The 23,424-nt window shown below is 35.4% G+C and overlaps 1 protein-coding gene and 1 pseudogene across 1 annotated transcript in view; both read left to right on the top strand.

The window, feature by feature from the left end:
• The window catches only part of TBCA (tubulin folding cofactor A), a 72,161-nt gene that overhangs the window by 41,243 nt on the left and 7,494 nt on the right, over nt 1-23,424 (top strand). The window contains exon 2 of the mRNA XM_036280794.1: nt 12,281-12,386. Coding sequence (XP_036136687.1) covers nt 12,281-12,386 — 106 coding nt within the window. The remainder of the gene's footprint in view (nt 1-12,280; nt 12,387-23,424) is intronic.
• On the top strand, nt 17,652-18,877 carry LOC118642823 (annotated as a pseudogene).

Here is a 23,424-nt window from a genome sequence, read left to right as displayed (position 1 = left end):
TTATGTAGAATAATACTTTATATTGAAGCTATCTTCTTTAAAATGACTTTTTCTTTCTGTTGTGCTCCTTTATAGAATTTGGCCTAAAGACCACTGAGTATTTATTGCCATTCAGATACCATATCTAAGGTAGAAAAATAAACTTGTATTAGGAAACATTGGATTCGATTTAAAAAAAATTTGTCAGCTACAATAATGTTACTATATAATTTCTCAAACTAAGTATTTTGCTTGATAATATCACAAGATGGTATGACTAGTTACTTTTTACTAAAATGTGAATTCATTTATAAGCAAATTAAAAATTTTAAAGTGATAGCACAGTTGTAAAGGTCAAGGACATTTATTTAATATTAATTATACTAATATACAGAGGTATCTTCTGGTATTAATTAAGATATTGTCACTACATTAAGATTTTAAAAATTGTATTATTTAAGTTGATAATTAATATGGCATTTTATTAACTTATATAAATTGGAAATTTTGAATAGAATATTTTTATATTTAATATAGGGTAGATATATATTTTAGAATAGAAATTTATCAAATACTATAATCAGAATTTTGAATATTACCTACCTCGCTTTGGATTCCAAGTTTCGATATTCTGTAGAATATGGTTAACTAGATCTTAATAGGTACTTTGAAAAAGTGTTCTGTGTTCAAATTAATTTGAGAAGGGATGAGTTAAACAAAGTTTAACATGTTTCCTTATTGTAAGATTACCCAAAAGCTCTCACTATAGGAATCTTTACAAGGGGAATAGAGTTATGCAATATTTCCCAAGCTTTATTTGTTCATAGAAACCATTTTCTTTTCATCGCAAAAGCATTCCTTTTTCTTTTGTGAAAGAAATACCATATTTGAAAAATGGGAGTTTGATTATATTTACTTAGTCAGTAAAAGACTAAAATTTTCTCTCCTACATATAGGCAAGTTTGAGTTAGCTCCTGTGTCTTTCTTTAACCCTAATGCTGCATGGTAGTCTACTCTCAGTATCAGGATCCTAAGATTCTATAAAATAACTCATTTAAAATAGTCCAGGAAGACTGTTGAGAACAACTTGCAAAAAAGTTCTGATGCTCTTAAAATACATTAAATACATTAGTTAGCCATAAAATACATTATTTATATATTCTTCTGTTTTTGTGAGATACAGTTGGAGACTTTTCATATTTACATGCTAACACATATTGTTCATGGGAGGAGAGCTAAAGGTGCTATGACTTCAGTTGTGAAAATACCACATTTTTAAACAGTGTTTACTGACAAATTTAGGAAGTCAAGCTATAAAATGACTATTTTATTCTGAATAAGCAATTATAGAATAAAAAGAGAGAATGTTAGAGATAATGCAAACTTTTTTAAAACTACAGACTATATATAGTTAATGTGACGTAGACAAGAAATATTTGGAGGGCTTCAGAGTCATTGGGAATCACTAATCTAATCTTAGAATAATTAAGAAAATTGTGCTATATTGAATTTTCAAACCACATTTGCTAGCTGTTAAAATTGTTTGAAATACAGCTCTGAAGGGCCATTACCAAATATCATTTAAAAGTAATATTTAAGCAGTTAAAGACTTGGAAAATTGGCTTAAGTTTTTAAAAATGCTGTGTGGCTCAGTGGTTGAGTATCGACCCATGCACCAAGAGGTCGCTGGTTCAATTTCTGGTCAGGGCACATGCCCAGGTAGTGATACCCAGTGGGGGGCATGCAGGAGATGGCCAGTTGATGTTCTCTCATCCATGTTTCTCTCCCTCACCCTTCCTCTCTCTCTCAAATCAGTAAAAAAAAAATTTATTATTATTATTCTTATTTTTACCTCTTTTTCGTTGTTGAATGTATTACAGATGTAATACATTCCCCATTGACCTCCTCCTCCCCAATCCCACCCCCCTAGAAAAATTGTTTTTTTAAAAAAATGTATATGCCCTGGCTGGGTAGCTCAGTTGGTTGGAGTGTTCTGTCCCGTGCACCAAAAGAGTGCAGGTTTGATTCCCAGTCAGGCCACATACCTAGGTTGCATGTTCCTTCCTCAGCTGGGTGGGTACAGAAGCAACCAGTCAATATTTCTCTGTTGTGTCGATGTTTCTCTCTCACTCTCTTCCTCTCCCCCGCCTCTTTCCCTCTCTCCCTTCTTCTCTCTTTAATCAGTAAATATATCCTTGAGTGAGGATTTAAAAAAAAGTAACACATTTAAAAAAAAATGCTTTATATGTGGTAAAATACAAAATAAATATATGATGAAAGTGGGCTCTTTAACACACCAAGTTACACACATACACTTTAGATAGAATAATGTGAAAATTATTTTTGACTTACATTTTTCTGAGTGGAAATTATTAGTAATGATTAAACTATTACTATTGGTTGGTTATTAATATTATTTTGTCATTCTATACATAGGGCTTAAATAATACCTCAATATCAGTGATATAAAATAGAAAACAATCTTTGTACATTTTTCTTCTTGAACTGTTTTGACCTAATGAACAAACCTTAGTACTACAAACTGAATAAACACTTTACATTTTAAAGTACCTCTGTATGATGCTAATAATCCCCAAGTTATGAGTTCCCTGGATCCTAGAACTGTATAACAAAAATTTTCCAGATTCAGCTCTCAGATTTTCTCATCAGTAATTCTGAGAATAACTTGAGTTAATGGATCACCAAAATTAATTACTATATAAAATATTATTGAATTTGGCTTATTTTAGAATTTGATCAAGTTCAGATAACCTAACGAATACTAACTTTTATTATCTATGAGAAATGACAGTCATCAATCAATTAAACTCATTTTCATCAAATTATATTTTCTCTGCCCTTTTTATATGATAATCTGTGTTAGTTTGGAACATATTGCTCATTTTAGTTATGATAACCTATGTTAATTTAGAATCCATCATCTATCTGAATACTTTAACCAAACTGAACTATTTCACAGAATAGAAGGATGGTGTTGGATATTCCTCTGCTAATACTCTAGTTTATAAAGGTTCTTCAGATGCTGCCTTAAATCCCTTTTGGATCTATGTTACATATAATTTAGAAGTAAAATTATGAAAAATAACAATACAGATGCAGTTTATCTCATGCAGGATCATTTACCTACCATGTTTTAGGTTCTTTGCTTCTTGGCTGTTTTTGTCTTTATTTTTTAGTATCTGCATCTCACTTTGGGCTCATATTGAACTTGCAGACAACTTAGTTCTTTTTTCCTGAACTTCTTACAAGCCATACCTAATTTATTTAGTACTTGTGTGATTCAGATGCGGACAGTGCAAGTTGGGAAAAGGGGTTTTGTTTTAGAATAGGATGATGATGAGCTCACTTTTCAACCTGCTTCAGTTAATTGCTGGTGGGATGTCTAAATAGAGATGTTAAAAAGACAGAGATGTGGGTTTGGACAGAGTGTAGAAAGTCACATGTACAGAGAACTTTGTGATTTTAAGTAGTAATTACAACTGCCAGGGTGTTCTGTATGGAGATGAAGCAACTGTGGGAGGTGCTATTGCTTTCTCATACAAACTCATGCAGAAACTATTTATAGTAGTGTCCTTAGCTCTTTTATTAGTACACACTTTTTAATTTCACTGACATCTCAAAACCTGTAAGGGACAATTTAGAACATTAGTGAAATACTTAGTTTTACATTTGTGTTTTGTGAATTATTAATTCCTAACCTTAATCATTTTATTAATCTCTGAAGTTCACAGTATTACAAAAAAAACTATAGTGGTATTGATTTTGTGTTTGGCATGAATCACTATTGCTGTTTGCAAAACATATTTTGTCTCATTTATTATAATTAATTAAAGCATATATTTTACGTAAGCAGTGAATATAACTTGAACCATCTCCAGCTTAGTGTATTAATTAATGGGTAGTGGGAGATGAGATAGCAAATACCATCAAATTAAGTATTTAATTTCTTTCATTTAGGATAGACAAGAAATTGATAACATTGCTTCTAGTGGTGAATAGCTGGAGGCAGGGTGTGTGAGTAGTTGGTTGCCTTTTCACTTTGTATTATTTTATGCTATTCAAATTTTAAGTCATAGAATGATTTTACTGTTGGAACAGGTAAAAGAAATTTAAATTTTGAAAACTGTTTCATTTACTTTAAACGTGAGATAGTTTGAAGTGTTAGAAAGTACTAACATTTGAGGTTAGAAGTCATGATTGCAAATCCTGATGTCACCATTTCCTGGCCAGCTGGCCTTAGGTGAGTCATTTCACCTCTTTGAATTGCAGTTTCCTATTTGAAAATGGGGATGATGATAGATAGCTGCCCTGCTTACCTGTCAGGGAAATTGTGCATTCTTTTAGTAAACATATTTGAGAGGCACATACTCTTATAGATGCTGATAGGGGACAAATTTCCAGTCCTCAGACCATTCAGCTTCATGTATGGAAGTAGACAAAAATTTAACCTATTGTGATCAGTTCTGTGATGGAGATAAATATGCTATCAAGATCCATAGAAAGGATTCACAGTGACAGCTTAGGAAGTGATAAAGATAGGGGTTAGAGTGGTCCTTCTGGAAGACAAGGACATTTGAGTTAAGTTTTGAGGAATGAATGAGGTAGGGAAAGAGGATAAAGAGCGAGAGAAGGCATTCCACTCAGAGCATACAACATCTCCAGCCTCATCTCATTTTATGTATGTTTTGTTAAGACAGAATATTGTAGCAGATTCTTCCTTAGTTTGCTGATTCCCAAAATCTTAACTATAATTATTAGTTGAAATTTGGGAATAGTGGGAAATCTCACTTGAATGTATAGTAACCACAAAATAATTAATAGAGAATAACTATAAAACCTACTGAATTTTAACCACATACATTTTACTATAGACCATAAGCACTAAATCATCAGATTCTGATGTCATCTTAAGTTCTTCCTCACTAAGGAACTAGTGAGAATTCTTTTTTTTTTTCTTTTATTAATTTGTAGAGAGAGAGGAAGGGAGAGGGAGAGGGAGAGAGAGAGAGAAACATCAATGAGAGAGAACATCGATTGGTCGCCTCCAGCTTGCCCCCCAACTGGGAATTTGGCTCACAACCTGAGCATGTGCCCTGACCAGGAATCAAACCAGCGACCTCTTGGTGCATGGGTCAGTACTCAACCACTGAACCACACCGGCCAGGCGAGAGAATTCTTAATTGGGATGGCTGGGCAGTTAGCTTTTAATTTGCAGACCTGTTGTATTTCCCTAAAATAATTGATTTATTCCCTGCATCTTTCTTGATATTTTTGTCCTAACATTCTTTTGTAAAGACATTATTTCTTCTGTTTCTGGGGTCACATTACTAAAACCCTTAGTCTTCAAAAGCCTAAAATTCATTATAAGGAACAGTCTTTTACTCTGATTTCTATAGAATGCTCTCTTCCTGGTATGTTTAGCAGAAAAATTTGTTACCTACTTGTTAAGTCAAATAACTTATTTTTCTAATCTTGAATGTTTTGTTCCTCTTCACTGGGAAAGATACGAATTTTAAATTCATTTGACAAGAATTTACTGAGTTCCAAGTTGAAGTGGATGCACTTTTCCTGGTGCCATAGTGTTTCCTTTTTTGTAACACCATTAAACATCTTACTCCCCATAATAGTTTATAGACATTAATATTTACTTAATTCCCACTTTCCTATAAATTACAGTTTGGGGGCATTGATATTTTACTATTTAATATCCAATATCCTATAAATTATACATGTACTTTATAAATTGAAAATATGAGATAGAAGGTAGTATTATTTATTATGGATATTAGCTTCTAGTAAGGACCATGATTATTAAAAACAAACTAAAATTTTAAGTTTTACACTAATTTAGTTTTTTTTTTTAATCCTCTCCCTAGGATATTTTTCCATTTTTGTTCAGAGAGAGTGGAAGGGGGAGAGAGAGAAACATCGAGTAACCAGGGCCAGGGACAAACAACAGCCGAAGTACGTGCCCTTGATCAGAATCAAACCCACAACTCATTGGTCTGTCGGCCGACACTCCAGACACTGAGCGAAACTGGCCAGGACTACATTAATTTAGTTTTAAGTGTGAAATAAAGACTTTTGCACAAAATGTACAGAGCATATTTCTTAATACAATAGAAACATAAAATTGAATATTGTATAGGAAATTTCCTCTTTACTTTTTTTATGTTTATTTGTCAACAGGAAGAAAAAGATGAGGTTTCTCAATTTCTGAGTGATTAATTTAGAGTGAATTAGCTCAAAGTAAGAAAGCATTTCTTTTTTTTTTAATCCTCACCTGAGGACATTTTTCTCCATTTTTTGTTCAGATAGAGTGGGAGAGAGAGAGAGAAACATCGACATGAAAGGGACACATCAAGTGGCTGCCACCCGTATGACCAACCAGAGCCGGGGACAAACTGCAACCGAGGTACATGCCCTTAGCGGGAACCAAACCCGGGTCTCTCTGGACCGCAGGCCAGCGCTCCAACAGCTGAGCCAAACTGGCCAGGGCAAGAAAGCATTTCTGTATCTGCAAGAATGTCTTGTGCTGTTAATGATTGTCACTTCAGATGCTTTTAGCTTTACAGTAATAGAAAATCCAACTATATGTGGCTTAAACTATAAGGATGTTTATCTCATACAGTAAGAAATCTGGAGGTAGGATGCTTTCAGAATTGATTAATTTAGTAATTTAATGCCATTATCAAAGATTCAAGTTCTCTGACTTCCAGAGTGACCTGTCCTCTTCCTGATCATAAGCTGGATCTCTTCATGATCCCAAGGCACCTGCCACAAATAGCAGGTGTCACACACAGGTGACAATGTCCAAGGGGAAAAAGAGACTTATATCTGCTTATATGGCATTTAGGAAGAATGATAACCTCAGAAGCTCCAGCAGATGGCTCTTTTGTAACCTTGGCCAAAATTGGGTCACTGAACACATGCCTAAACTATCATTTGGCAAAGGGAGTAAGACCATTATGATTGGCCTCTTCCCTTGAAGGACATGGCTTGGGTGATCATATCAAAATTAGATTCTGTTGGCAAGTAAGGAGCACTACTGGTTAGACAACCAACAATGCCTGTTACATCTGAGTGCTTTTTAACTTTTTAATGTGTTCAAATTTTTGAGATCTCTTATCCTTTGAGACGACATGGACGGACCTGGAAAGTATTATCCTAAGTGAAATAAGCCAAGCAGAAAAAGACAAATACCACATGATCTCACTTATATATGGAATATAATGAACATAACAGTCTGAGGAATACGGTAGACCCAAAAATATGGAAGTAGGGCACAGACTGACATCCCTCAGAAGAGGGGGTGGGGGGGTGGGAAGAGATAAACCATAGAACTTATATGCATGTATGCATAACCAATGGACATGGACAACATAGCCAGGGACGGAGCCGGGGGGATGACGATGGGGGTGCCAATGGGGTAAAAAAGGAGAAACATCTGTAACAAAAAATATATATATATATTTAAAAAACTTATTATAGTGACTAAGAGTATGAACTTTGGAATAAAACAGTTCTTTGGCACTTAAGATGTGAAAACTTGGACAAGCTCCATGAATTTCAGTTTAGTTATTACTAAAATGGGACTCATAGTGTTACCTATTTATAGAGTTGTTTTGAGGATGGAATGACAGTGCGTGTAGTATGCTTTGATGTAGTATTTGGCCCATAATAAATGGTCAGTGTATGTTAACTTCTTTGATTATTATATTTTAATTTTAGTTTATCTTAAATGATTCAAGTTTTTTCCTAAATCAATGTATCACATTTCATGGGATGCCAATATTATAATGATCTCTTCTTGAGTTGTAACTGTTGGTTGAACTTCACCACAAGGCTAGTTTGTAGAGAGCAGATTTGATGGTGGCCATTGGAAATGCTAAAATATCAAAACTCATGCATCTAACCTGACTTCTTTCATCAGTGTTGGTATCTGTCTTCAGCTTAATTTTCATTAGTAGTATCATTTTTGACCAAACTGTCATGAAATATGTGAAATACGGTAGCTCATATTTTATTCATTTTGAAATATTGATAAATCCTGATTCAACTCTCTTTCAATTTAAAAACTGTGTTTTAAAAACATTATGGGGATGCATAATTAGGAGACTGCAAAGTAGGAATAATATTTCAATAGGATTATAATATTAAATGCAATAAAGTACACAATAGTCTGTTCATATTAGGTCTTCAATAAAATTTCTTCTTTCATCTCTCATACAATAAAAATCTCAAAAATATTGTTTGTTTCTTCAGAGACAAGATTACTTGTTATTATTTATGTCAATAGAAGAGAACTGTATCAGTTAGGAAAAGGGAAATCATACTAGGGATTTCAAACAGAGGGATTTAACACAGGAAATCGATTACACAGGTGGTGGTATAATTTTTATGAAATGCTGAGGTTTCATTGGCCAGAGTTATCTTAAATTTTTATAGAAAAAAATTTGATAGACATTTCTTAGCTTTAAACAGACTTTAAAATCACAAATTGAATATTTCAAACAAGTGGGGGAAGATGTATTTTGCTCATAGGTCTATTCTAAAAGTTCAAAATGAATAAATAAATTATAATTATATATCATTTTAAATACAGTATGTAGTATAGTATTACATTTCTTTCTCATTGGATTCTATGCTGCCCAAAGGAGATTATTTTTATAAATCCAGATTAAGTGAATTTTCTTTTTCATCAGTTGCTTCATATCACAATCATAACTGTGTGTGTGGGGAGGGGGGTGTGATTTACTTTCCCTGCAGTTTCTAATTCTCTCATATTTTTATTGAGAGAAAAAAAACACATGAATGATTTCTCTTCTACCTTCTTACACATTGTATCTGTTTCTTAGAATCTATTCTATTCCTCTTCTTAAAGATGTTCCTATAAGACTCTTCACTAAGATTCTTATTTAGACTGGTTGTTTTCTAGGCCTACAGCACAGTTTTAATTCTTGGATTTCTTTTTTCTCCTTCATTAGACAGTTGCATTGTGTTGATCATGGGGTTTTGTTGTTTTTTTTTTTCCTTCTTTTGTTAATCCTCACCCAAGGATATCTTTTCATTGATTTTTAGAGCGAGTGGAAGGGAGGGAGAGAGAGAGAGACATTGATGTGAGAGAGACACATTGATTGCTTCCTGCACAACCCCAATGGGGACCGGGGATTGAACCTGCAAACCAGACACATGCCCTTGTCTGGGAATCGAGCCCATGACCTTTCGTTCTGAAGACCAGTTCTCTAACTGCTGAGCAGAACCAGCCAGGGCTGGTTTCTTTTCTTGATTTTCATCTTCAGGTTGCTGGAATACATTCTGTTTTGTTTTTTGTTTTTTTAATCCTCACTTGAGGATATTTTTTTCTATTTATCTTTAGATAGAGTAGGAGGGAAGGAGAGAGGGGAGAGAGAAACATTGATGTGAGAGAGACACATCTACTGGAATACATTCTTAAATAAATTTGTCAGAAAAGAGACATAGTAAATAAACTTTTTGCATTTTTATGTAACTAAAAACTCCCCTGGCCTATGATTTCTTTCATCAGTTATTCACATGACTAATTGACATTTTTAGATATCAACTCACATACCTTCTTCTCAAAATGGCCTGCCCCGATCATCTTATTTTAAATTTTAAATCCCCCTTTTAACTAGTCCTTCTTCATTGCTTTTTTTTTTTTGGTAGCACTTTATTACAACCTCACATGCTATACATTTTATTTATGTATTGTCCTTATTTCCCCACTAAAAAGTGTCATGGAACAGAGATTTTTATAGTTTTGTTCACTGCTATATCCTTGGTACATAAAATCATGCCTGGGACATAGAGGCCATTTAATAAGTAAGTACTGGGTGAGTTAGTGAATTTTTCCCTCACTGTTTAGTTATAAATCTAGGTTATAAATAATTTTCTCTCAGAACTTTCAAGGGATTGCTCTATTGTCTTCTGGTATCTAGTGTTAGTAATCCGATTCGTTTTCCTTTAATAGGTGACTTGTTCTCTTTTTGAAAACTTTAATTGTCTTAGATCTCTGGAAATTCTCAACAATGTACAAAGATGTGGGGTGTTTTTTTTTTTTACTGATTATAGTAGGCATTTAGAAGACTTTTCAATTAAGATTGTTTTTTTGTTTTTTGTTTTCCCAGCTCTGGGATATTTTATTATTGAGTTTTTAGAGAGGAAGAAAGAGAGAGAGAGAAAATGAGAGAAACATTAATGTGAGAGAGAAAAATTGATTAGTTGCCTCCTTCAAACACTGACGGGGAATTGAGCCCAAAACTTGCATATGTGCCCTGACCAGGAATTGAACCCACCATCTTTTGGTGTACCAGATGATGCTCTAACCAATTGAGCCACACTGGCCAGGGCTGGGAAATTTATTTTTAACAAGATCTTCCTTTTTCTCCTGTACTATCTACAACTCTTATTGTTTATCAGATTTATATTCTTTTCCCTTGATGTTTCATCTTCCTTATTTTTCTCTCTTTAATTTCATGACTCTAATGTAAATGTTGATATGCTTATTAATATTTAAACTGAAATCTGGCATACTGTTTTCTTTGACTAAAATGAAATAGCAAATAGTAGGGTAAAATAGGATAGATTGATTTAATATTTGTATTTTGTCTATTACCAATAATAATGAAAGACAAATGTGGTTTATAATAGCAGGAGAAGGAAGTATTCATCAGTAAATGATGACTGGTTTACTGGAAAAGGACAGTCTAGTTTCTTATCAGGCATGATATATTTTAAATATTATGTAATAGGAAAATTTACGCATTCACAAAATTTATGATTAGGGAAGTTCACAGTGTTTATAATATGAGGATTGCCTAAATGTCTGATAGGATAATAAATACTTTAATAAGCTGTTGTATTGATACTATAAAATGCTTTGTAGCCACTAAAAAGCTATATTTTCAAAGAATATTTAGTGACATTGGAAATGATACATTATCTTATTAACTTATTTATAAATGTATATTTATATTTTATGTTTATAAACATACATTTTTAAAGAGAAAGATGAGTGGAAAATACTTAATGTTAATACAGGTACATAATCACTTCTACTAAAACCTTGGGCCCATGTATATGTATTTCTGAATTCCACCTTTTTTTTTTTAGGTTTTGAAACAGTAATATATGCATTTTCATAATAGCATCTAAAGAAGTACTCTGTAATCAAACACATTAATATTTCTGCAGTGAAACATGTACTATTCAATTTATTTAAGTAGGATACATAAAGCTGGTAATTTTGTGTCATTTGAGGTCACATTTTGATGCTAAATGAGTTTGTGCCAGCTTAATTTAAAAAATTTTTACACTGTTTTAGATTTCAGAGTTATGTGCATTTTGGATCAGTAGTAATTTTAGCAATGAGATTTTGAATGAATTTTAAGATTTTCTTTATAATTTTTATATAGTTCTATATTTATAGAACTTGTTACAGAAAAAGTATTTTAGTAACAAATTTTTAAGTTGTGACTGAGCCACACTAGCCAGTGCTCTATTTTTCTTTTATATTAAAATTAATTTAACTGGAATTAGGGGAGCTTGAGCTGTTATGGTTAATTGAATTTTAGTTATCTGAGGAATAATCAGTAGAACTTTATGTTGCTTTGTATCATTGAAAATCTTCCTGATCTCTATCAATACCTTTTTCTTGCTTTAGTAAATAAATACTTGTTTGTTTCCACTACTTGTTTGTGAAGGAACCATGTCTAAACTATCCCAATTCCTCACACAAGGAAAGTTGGGCATAAAATTATGTATGTGTACAGTAAATACTTGTCAAACAATTTTGTTGAAAATAATCTATAATCTTTCTTTGTTTTGGATTTGGCATGCACAATACTGACTTTTTTATCCAGTAAGCTGAACTTTTTACATTATGTTGTTTCAAGTACATGTATTAAAGTTCAGAAAACATATTTTTTTTAAAAAAGCAAGATAGAAATCTTAGTACATAATAATTTTGAGTGTTGTTTTTACATTGTAAATACAATTATTGTAATGGGATATGTTTTAATTAAAAATTTAAGAATTGCATGTTTTGAAAGATTGCACTTGCTTTAGGCAGTATAGGTAGGACTTAAGGGCATGTGGATCATACATCAATAGCAAAATTTTTTCTTCTACCCTACACCCCATCTAATACATAATACTTTGGCATTTTAAGTAAGTTTTATATTTACATAGTTTCTTCATTTCTTGTGGTCCGTTTGCAAGAGAGAGTTAATTCTCTGAAACTTTTTCGGTTTATTTATAGATTGGCCAAAGAAAAAATGATGTATGAAAAAGAAGCAAAACAACAAGAAGAAAAGATTGAAAAAATGAAAGCTGAAGATGGTGAAAATTATGCTATTAAAAAGCAGGTAAGCCCTGGCTGGTGTGGTTCAGTTGGTTGGGCATCATCCCATGCACCAAAAGGTTGTTGGTTTAATTTCCGGTCAGGGCACATGGCCCGGGTTTTGAGCTCGATCCCCACTAGAGTGCATGCAGGAGGCAGCTTATTGGTGTTCTGTTCTTACATGGATGTTTCTCTTTCTCTCTCCCTCTCCTTTCCTCTCTAAAATAATGTCTAGCTAACATCTCTTAAATGATACTAGCTAACATTTAAAGAGTATCATATTAACTAATTTATTAACACCCCTTTGAGAAGGTCCTATTATTTACACCTTTACTATTAAAACCTCCATTTAAAAATAAAGAAATTTTCTCAATATTGCTGCAGCTTTTCAGGGTATTTTTTAGTTCCATATAAATTGAGTATCACACTATCCCAGATACCAAGTTATACTGCAAAGCCATTGTAATCAAAACAGCATGCTACTGGCACAGAACAGGCATATAGATCAATGAAACAGAACAGAGAACCCAGAAATTGACCTATGCCATAATGCTCAATTACTATTTGACAAAGGAGGCAAGAACACGCAGTGGAATAAACAGTCTCTTCAATAAATGGTGTTGGGAAAATTGCACAAGTACATGCAAAAAAATTAAAGTAAACCACCTACTTATACCATACACAAGAATAAACTTAAAATGGATAAAAGACAAAATGTAAGTCATGAAACGATAAAAGTCCTAGAAGAAAACGTAGGCAACAAAATATCAGACATCTGACGTAGCAGAATTTTCAGCAATACATTGCCTAGGGCAAGAGAAACAAAGGAAATAATAAACAAATGGGACTACATCAAATTAAAAAGCTTCTGCACAGCAAAAGAAATCAGCATCAAAATAAAATGGGAATCCACTATATGGGAGAACATATTTGCTAATGATGTATCTAATAAGGGATTAATTTCTAAAATATTCATACAACTCAACAAAAGGAAGACAATCCATTTAAAATATGGGCAGAGGGCCCTGGCTAGTTTGGCTCAGCAGTTAGAGCATTGGTCCTCAGACCAAAGAGTCATGGGTTCGATTCTGGTCAGGGGCATGTACTTCAGTTGCAATTTAGTCTCGGCCCTGGTCAGGGTCAACCGATTTGTCTGTCTCACATTGATGTTTCTTTCTCTCTTTCTCTTGCTCTCTCACTCTCCCTCCCTCCTTTCCACTCTAACTGAAAATAAATGGAGGGATATCTTCGGGTGAGGATTAAAAAAAAGGGGGGGGGCTAATGACTTGAAGAGACATTTCTCCAAAGACAACATACAAATGACCAAGAGAAATACAAAAAAAATATTCAATGTCACTAATCATCAGAGAGATGACAAATTAAAATGACAATAGGGTATCACCTCACAGCTACCAGAATGACTACTATCAATAAATCAACAAACAAGTGCTGGTGAGGTTGTGGAGAAAAGGGAATCTTCATGCATCTTTTGGTAAGAATGCAGACTGGTGCAGCCACTATGGAAAACTGTGAAGTTTTCTCACAAAATTAAAAGTGGGACTGCCACTTGACCCAATGATCCCACCACTGTGAATATATCCTAAGAATCTCAAAACACCAACCAGAAAGAATATATGCACCCCTATGTTCATAGAAGCATTATTTACAATAACTAAGATCTGGAAACAGCCCAAATGTACATCAGATGAGTGGATAAAAAAAGCTGTGGTAGATTTACATTTACACTCTGGAATACTATGCAGCTGTAAAAAAAAAAAAAGAAGAAGAAGGCTCTAATCCTCTTTGAGATAGTAGGGAGGGACCTGGAGATTATTATGCTAAGCAAAATAAGCCAGAGAAAGACAAATATCACATGATCTCACTTATATGTTGGAATCTAATGAACAAAATAAACTGATGAATAAAATAGAACCAGAGACATGGAAACATGCAACAGACTGACGAATCTCAGAGGGAAGTGGAGGGGGAGGGCAGGAAGAGAGAAAGAATATACATACATTGCCCATAGACGCAGATAATAGGGTGGTGACATCCTTGGGTAGGGCAGGAACCAGGTGGAGAGGGGCAATAGGGGAAAAAAGGAAGGACAAAAAAGCAAAAAACAAGGAAACTGAAATAGGTTAAATAACTTGCCCAAGGTCACACAACTGCTAAGTGGTATTTGAACACAGGTGCTGTGGCTCTGGAATTTGTACTCTTAACCATTAAGCTATACTGCCTCTCCAGTTTTAAGTATTAAATATAAAAATGACCTAATCTTATATTAAATATATTTAAATTCACAAATATTTTCTCCCAACTGATGTGAAGACTGCCAAAATAAAGCATACTTACATTTTACCCTTTTCAGTAGCTACTTCTGATTATCTTCATGACAGATTTCAGTATCCTTAGCATTGCATACAGGTTTTTCTTGATTTTGATACTTGCTTCTCTCTCCAGCCTCATCTCTTGCCAGTCCCACCTGGACCTCTTAGGTTCTGCCTTTTAATTTCTTGAACTTGTCCTTTCTCCTTTGCCTCTGAGGTATTTGCATATGTTTGGGGTACTCTTCCTACTCCTTCCATCTACCCTCTCCTTATTAATTCTTGTTCATCTTTTAAATCTCCCCTGCATTCCACCTCAGTGCTGAGTTAGTTGCCCCTGCTTTGGGCTCCTATAACACTTTATTTACTCCAATCATAACATTTATTGAATATTCATTCTCGTCTAATACTTGTTTCATAATTCCTCAAGAAAAAAAGAGGGTATCGGGAACTTCCTCATTCCCACCACAAAATCTATCAACCTACCTACACATCTGTACACACACCACCTTCTCTCGTGTTAGAGTGGAGTACATGCCCTAGCCCTTGTTACAACCATTAGTGACATTGTTATCACTTCTTTCCCCTCAGCTTGTATAACCTCAATAGCATTTGACACATGTAAGCATTCTTTCCTTGAAACACTCTTTTATATTGGCATTTTCGATATAATAGCTTCCTGGTTTTCCTTCTATTACACTGCCATTATTCCTCAATTTCCTTTACTGAAACTCTCCCTTTCTCCTCTCTCCCTCCTCCTCCACACTTACCTCCCTACACCACCTCTACACACACACACACACACACACACACACATGCACGCATGCTCGCATACTTTTTAAAACCTTTAAGAGTTCTAAAATCCCTCTCTAGATAATCTTCTACCCTCCTATAACTTTAAGTACCATATTTATTCCCGTTTTTGTTCATTCAACAGATATTTATTAACAAATACAGTTCCAGGTACTCTTTTAGTCATGGAATTAAAAACAATAACAAAAGAAACAAAATCTCCCAAATCCCTTCTTACTTGGCATTCATTCTAGTGCCAATATCTTCCAAATTTATATCTCTGGGCCTAACCACTCCAGACATATATATACCTACGTCAACCAGTCACCTGCTTCATATATCCTTGTGTGTGTCCAAAATAAAAATCATAATCTTTCCTCAACCCAGCCCACTCCCTCAAAATAAAAAGCTATTCATTCTCTTATTTTCCTCCTCTCAGTAAATGGTTAACTCCACTCATCCAGATACCCAAGCCAACAATTTAGTGGGTCCCTTCTTAATACTTCTCTCTTTTTCTAACAACCACATCTAATAACACCAAGTCCTATTTCTTATTCCCTCTATTTCTTTCTCTATTGCCACTATCCCAGTCCAGTCCACTACCATCTCTTGCTTGTACTATTGCAAAATCCTCCTGGTTGGCATACCATTTGTCTCTTGGCACTCTCCATTTCTCCCCCACCACGATACCCAGGTTGATCTGTTCAAAATGTACATTGGATCACTTCTTTAAAATCCAGTGTTCAGTGTATTTACAATAAAATCCAGCGGTTAGAGTGTCGGCCTGCGGTCTGGAGAGACCCGGGTTTGGTTCCCGCTAAGGGCACGTACCTCAGTTGCAGTTTGTTCCCGGCCCTGGTTGGGTCGTGTGGGTGGCAACCACTCGATGTGTCCCTTTCATGTCGATGTTTCTCTCTTTCTCTCTCTTCCTCTCTCTCCCTCCCACTCTGTCTGAACAAAATATGGAAAAATGTCCTCAGGTGAGGATAAAAAAAAAACAACAAAATCCAGATGACACTGGGAAAAAGGAGAGTATGAACAAGCTTATACAGATTAATCTCAATACTTAATTTTTAAATCAGCTTTATGAACTTTCAGTGGTTTTCACTATATAAATTATGTTACAAATGGTAATAGTGCACACTTATATCCAGACTTAATTTTGCAAAATTCATCACTTAAAGTGGATTTTTCTTAGGTAATTGTTTTCTGTGGTGCAAAAGAAATGCAGTGGCACCTGAAACATCTTCCCCAAGCTATCTAGGAAGATAACCTTATTTTCTTCCTCTCTATGCAGTATAGCAAAGGACATTTGCTGTGCCAGATATTCATAAATTGGGGATGATTTGAAAGCATATATAAATATAGTATGTGCCCAAATATGTTAACCTTTATGAACTAACTGCTCTTCAAATCTTACAAATCTTTGTAAGATTTACATATAGATTGTGACTTTTTGATTCTTAAAATTATGATGGTTAAATGGTTTTTATTTTATTTTATTTTTTTTAATCCTCACCCGAGGACATTTTTCCATTTTTTGTTCAGATAGAGTGGGAGGGAGAGAGAGGAAGAGAGAGAGAGAGAGAAACATCAACGTGAAAGGGACACATCGAGTGGCTGCCACCCGCATGACCAACCAGGGCCGGGGACAAACTGCAACTGAGGTACGCGCCCTTAGCGGGAACTGAACCCAGGTCTCTCTGGACCGCAGGCTGATGCTCTAACTGCTGAGCCAAACTGGCCAGGGCGCTTTTTATTTTTTGTGGGGTTTTTTTGTTGTTGTTGTTAATCCTCACCCAAGAATATTTTTCGTATTGATTTTTAGAGAGAGTGAAAGGGAGGGAGAGGGAGAGAGAGTGAGAAACCTTGATGTGAGGGAAGCACATTGATTAGTTTTCTCCCACAGAACCCTGACCGGGGTTGGGAATCGAACCAGCAACCCTTCTGTCCTCAGGCCAACACCCTAACTGCTGAACCAAACCTTCTAGGACAAAGTGCTTTTTAAATATATACTCCCTGGAGGGAGTGCCTAGCTTTTCTTGCAGTGTGGCAGCAATGGTGGTGCAGCAGCGACGGCAGGCCCATGAGTTTTCCCTTCTGCCATTGGGCAAGATACCCTGATGGTGTCCAGCTGCACTTAATTCTGGCCGGTGCCACTTATCTTTGCAATGGCCCCCAAGAAACAGGCTCAGGCCGGAGTCGGCAAAAAGGAAATTATTGGAGACAAAACTTTTGGTCTAAAGAATAAGAAAGGAGCAAAGCAACAGAAGTTTATCAAGGCTGTCACTCATCAAGTTAAATTTGGTCAACAAAATCGACATCAGGTAGCACAAAATGAAGCTGAAAAGAAAGTGAAGAAAGATGACAAGAAGAAAGAATTGCAAGAACTAAATGAGCTGTTCAAACCTGTAGTGCTGCTCAAAAAATAAGTAAAGGTACAGATCCCAAATCTGTGCTATGTGCATTCTTCAAGTAAGGACAATGTACGAGAGGAGATAAATTCTCTCATGACCTCACTCTGGAGAGAACGTGTGGAAAGTGAAGTGTTTACATTGATGCAAGAGATGAAGAATTTGAAAAAGATACTATGGAGAATTGGGATGAGAAAAAACGAAGAAGTAGTGAACAAGAAGCATGGTGAGACAGAAAAAACAACAACAAAAAACTCAAATAGTGTGCAAGTATTTCCTTGAAGCTATTGAAAACAACAAATATGGCTGGTTTGGGGTGTGCCCTGGAGTGGGAAATATTTGTGTGTATTGTCATGCACTTCCTCCTGGTTTTATATTGAAAAAGACAGAAGTTGAAATTTCATTAGAGGATCTAATTGAAAGAGAGCATTCTGCCCTAGGTCCAAATGTTTGCAAAATTACTCTAGAATCTTTATTTTGCATGGAAGAAAAGGAAAAGTCAAGAAAAGATTGATAAACTTGAGCAAGATATGTGAAGAAGGAAAACAGACTTCAAGCAGGGAAAGCATTAGTGCTCAGTGGTCATGAGGTGTTTGAATCTCATCCTGAACTGGTTGATGAGGAGGAGGAAGCAGATGATACCTGCTACACCCAGGGAATAGGTAGTGATGAGGTTTATTATTCTGTGAGCATAAGTGACATAGATTTAAGTCTGTACATTTCAAGAGATGTAGATTAGACAGGTATTACTGTAGCCAGTCTTGAGAGATTCAGCACATATACTTCAGAAAAAGATGAAAACAGATTAATTGAAGCTTCCGGAGGTAGGGTTGACAATGGTAAAAAGTGATGTAGAAGAGAACAACAAAGGGGAGGGACAGGAAAATGGAGTCATCGATGCTGTTCCTCTTGATGAAAATCTCTTTGCTGGGGAGGATTTGGATGAACAAGAAGAATTAAACACACTTGATTTAGAAGAATGACACCAAACAAGTCAATGAAAAAATTAAGCTAGCTTAGCATGAATGGAAATTGGCTACATTAATTTTTTTCCACCTAAAATTCTTCAACAGGATGTTTATTTTCCATGCTGATTTTGGAGGGCTTACTCTCCTCCAAAAAAGGAATAGTCTCGCTACGTCTTGTCTTCTGACTTTGACTGTATCTCATAGTAAATTCAGAGCAATAAATTAAAAATATGGCCACTGCAGAAAATGATTGTTGTAACTGTCCACTCAAGTCGGAAGTGTTACTGCTTTTCCAGCTTTTGATTTTCATTGGGCATGTGTTACTACAAGGACAACATAAATTTAAATTTAAAATACCCTTTATTTAATACAGTTTTTAATGGGTGATTTTATTTTATATTTATGTTTCAAAGACTGCCCAAAATATGAGCGCCATACTTCATAAAGGAAACTGCGTATGCAGATTCAGTATTGTATGTTTTTGGACAAATAGATGGACATTTAAAATGAAACTTCTTAAATCTGACAGGATCAGCTGCAATGCCCTGTATTAAACTGTTTTAAACGTATCCCTCTTTTTTCCCCGATAAAGTTGTAAATAAAAACCATCATACATTAAAATTCAAATAAATAAATATATACTCCCATATATATATATTCATATCACTTTAAAAAAAATTTTTTTTTCTTTATTGATTTTAAAGTGAGGAAAGTAGAGGGAGAGATAGAAACATTCATGAGAGAGAACATCGAATAGTCACCTCCTGCATGCTCCCCACTGGGAATCTGGCCCATAATCTGGACATGTGCCCTGACCAGGAATCGAACTGGCGACCTCTTGGTGCATGGGTTGTTGCTCAACTACTGAGCCACACCAGCTGGGCTGTATTCATGCCACTTTTGTATCTCTCTCACTTTAATTCCTTTATTGTTTTCTCACATCTAATGAGAAACATAACAATAGTATATATAACTTTATCTCATCCATGTTTTTCTTGGATCCCATTAGGCTGATTTTTCCAGTTGCGTAGCTAGTGGTCTCATTTAGTTTTTCTTAGCTCTGTTCTTTACATCACCATTAATCTTTTTTTTTTTAAAACATCAGTTGGCCACCTCCTGCATGCCCCCCACTGGGGATTGAGCCCACAACCTGGGCATGTGCCCCTACCGGGAATTGAACCAGTGACCTCTTGGTGCACAGGTCAACACCCAGCCACTGAGCCACACTGGCCGGGCACCACTAATCTATTTTAAAATGGCACAGTAGTCCAGCCAGTGTTGCTCAGTGGACTGAGTGTCATCCCATGGACTGAGAGGTCCTGGTTTGATTCCTGATCAGGGCACATACCCGGGTTTCAGGCTTGATCCCAGTAGGGGGCATGCAGAAGGCAGCCAATCAATGTTTCTCACATCGATGTTTCTCTTTCTCTCCCTCTCCCTTCCTCTCTCTCTTAAAAAAAAAAAACAGCTTTATAGTTAGAAAAGGAGTTGCAAGTTACATGGAGTGGGGAATAAATGTGTTTCTAAATAAAATTCTGTAAGTAATGTCACAGATTATCACAGAATTTTTTATTTTATTTGTAATTATATATTGATCATCTTTCAAATAAATCACAACTTTATAGGTAAGGATTAACTCTCTATTGAATCCTGATTCTAATTGTTAAAAATATTAGCTACTGTCCTGGCTGGTTTTGCTCAGTGGTCAGAGCATCAGACTGTGGACCGGAGGGTCCGGGTTTGGTTCCTGCTAAGGGCATATACCTCAGTTGCAGTTTGTCTCCCCCACCCCCGTTGAGGTTGTGTGGGTGGCAACCCCTCAGTGTGTGTCTCTCACATCCATGTTTCTCTCTCTCTCTTCCTCCCTCTCTCCCTCCTGTTCTATCTGAAGATACATGCAAAGATGTCCTTGGGTGAGGATTAAAAAGAGTGTGTGTGTGTGTGTGTATGTATATATATATTAGCCACTTACTGATTATGTCATTGATTACATAGTCAGAGATAAAAGGGAAAAATTTTGTTCAGAAGTTCTTTTTACACTTAGTCATGTTAAAATTTTTTGTCACAGTGATCATGGTTTATAACATGATTTCTTGGATTCCTAGTCAACCTAGTACTTATAGTCAGAAATACCATCCCATATCTGTTTACAGAACAATAAATTTTTCTGTTTGCTATTGTCAACTTGCAGTGTATACAGTGTCCATTGTACTTTTGTTTCAGAGTCTCATGAAACCTATATTTATCCCAACCCACATGCTTTTCTCAATTTCCTTTCCCTAGCTTTAGCTGTACTGTGGCCAGCCATTTATGTTCTTTATTATATGCAGTGGGAATTGCATTGCTCTATTCTTTATTGCCTAGGACTTTAAGTCGGTAGAGGTTCTCTTGACATTTTCTGTGCCCCTCATAGAAAATATCAAGGAAGCCAAATGCTGTATTTTGTGGATTCTGTACTCTTTTTTCTTGCATTTTCTCCTCTTCTGAGTTAAATACTGTCCTCAGTCTCTTCTCACTACCTTGACTCTTTTCTTACTTGGATCCATTATGCTCTGGTTTTCCTGGATCTTCTGAACTGGCCCAGTTTTATAACACACACTTAATATGCTGTCTGTCAGTTTCTACCAAACTTCTTACCTGAAACTGGTTGCCAAAATTGGTTTCTTCTGGACCTAGGCCTAATTTGACTTCTTTTAAAATAAGTAACTATAAGTAGAAGTTTCAGGAACCTAAGAAGCCAGAATGCCAGTCAGTCAGTCATTCTGCTATCCTTTTCTTTTCTGGCTGAACAATATTACACAACATCCAAATATTGCCCAAATTGATTTTAGCTCTCTATGTATGATATCCTTCTTCTTTACTCTCCTCATCCCTCAATTAGGGATGGATACAGATGATTTTGCCTTTAACCAGGGAAGATCTAGTCTTTTTTTTTTTTGGAGCAGAAATGATTGGTGATAATGACAACCATATCTGTTATTCCACCTGAGACTGACTCATTTCTTATTTTCCAGAAGTAATATTTAAAAGATAAACTGCTACAAATTTTCAACCAAGATTTCTCAAAAAACTTTACAATTATTGTCTGGCTGGTGTGGCTCAGTGGTTGAGCGTCAACCCATGTATCAAGAAGTCGCCGGTTCAATTCCTGGCCAGGACACATGCCCAGGTTGTGGACCCAATGCCCAGTGGGGCATGCGGGAGGCGGCCAGTTGATGTTCTCTCTCATCGATGTTTCTATCTCTCCCTTTCACTTCCTCTTTCTCTAAAATCAATAAAGGAAAAAAAAATTTTTTAACTGCAATTCTTATATATAAGTGAAGTGTTGTGAAATTTGTCTTTTTGAGAAAGATGCACATACATTTTTTTTGTGATTTACTTAAAACAAGTTAACATCACAATTTGATTTTTTTTCCCCAAAAAAATGAAAGGGAAACTTTTTCATTAAATATATGGAAAATAATGGGAGGCTTGCACGAAGAGGAATTTTACCAGTGGGTCTCTCAAAAGCAGATTCTGCAAGAAATACCAGTTTTGTTTTGTTTTTAATAATAAATTTTATTTAAAATAACTTTTAGTGATGCAAGAAAATATTATTGTCTCTTGGTACGTATTCTCAGGTTTATAAATGGCCTTTCATTTGTACATTTGTTTTTTTTTTGTTATAAATTCACAGGAAGTTGCAAAAAATGTTTAGGGAAGTCTCATACACCCTTTACTATTCCTCCTGCAATGTTAGCATCTTGCATAATTGTATTACAATAACCAAACCCTGAACCTGACATTGGTATGCCACGAGCTTACTTACATTTTACTAGTTATACTCATTGTGTGTGTGTGTGTGTGTGTGTGTGTGTGTGTTTTACAGAATTCTATCACATGTGGCATGTGTAACTACCACCACAATCAAGATGGAGAATGATTCCATTACAAGACTACCTTATTGCTACCTCTTTATAGCCCCTGTCCTTTCTTTCCCTAATTCCTAAATAATCAACACTCTTTCAACAATGTTGTGTAACATGGAATGGAATCATATAGTATGTAACCTTTTGTAATTGGCTTTTTCCACTTAGGTTAATTCCTTTGACATCTTTACTATGTTGAGTCTTCTAGTCAAGGAAAATGGTGAACTCCAATTTATTTAGATCTAGCTTCTTTCATTAGCATTTTGTAATTTTCAGCATATAAATCCTGCATATATTTTGTTAGATTTATACCTGGGTATTTCATTTTTTTTAAGCCACTGTAAATGTCCTGTTTTTAGTTTGTTTCCATATAAACAGTACTTATTAGATATAGAAGCAATGACTTTTTTGTGTGTTGATCTTTTTTTTTATCCTCACCCGAGGACATTTTTTTCATTTTTTTGTTCAGATAGAGTGGGAGGGAAAGAGGAAGAGAGAGAGAGAGAAACATTGATGTGAAAGGGACACATCGAGTGGCTGCTGCCTCCCACATGACCCAACCAGGGCCGGGGACAAACCGCAACCGAGGTACGTGCCCTTAGCGGGAACTGAACCCGGGTCTCTCTGGACCGCAGGCTGACGCTCTAACCGCAG

Source organism: Molossus molossus, unplaced genomic scaffold (assembly GCF_014108415.1).
Source record: "Molossus molossus isolate mMolMol1 unplaced genomic scaffold, mMolMol1.p scaffold_m16_p_3, whole genome shotgun sequence".
NCBI classification, from domain to species: domain Eukaryota; kingdom Metazoa; phylum Chordata; class Mammalia; order Chiroptera; family Molossidae; genus Molossus; species Molossus molossus.
Note: the sequence above shows the minus strand (reverse complement) of the source record. Positions and strands in the feature narration are given on the sequence as shown.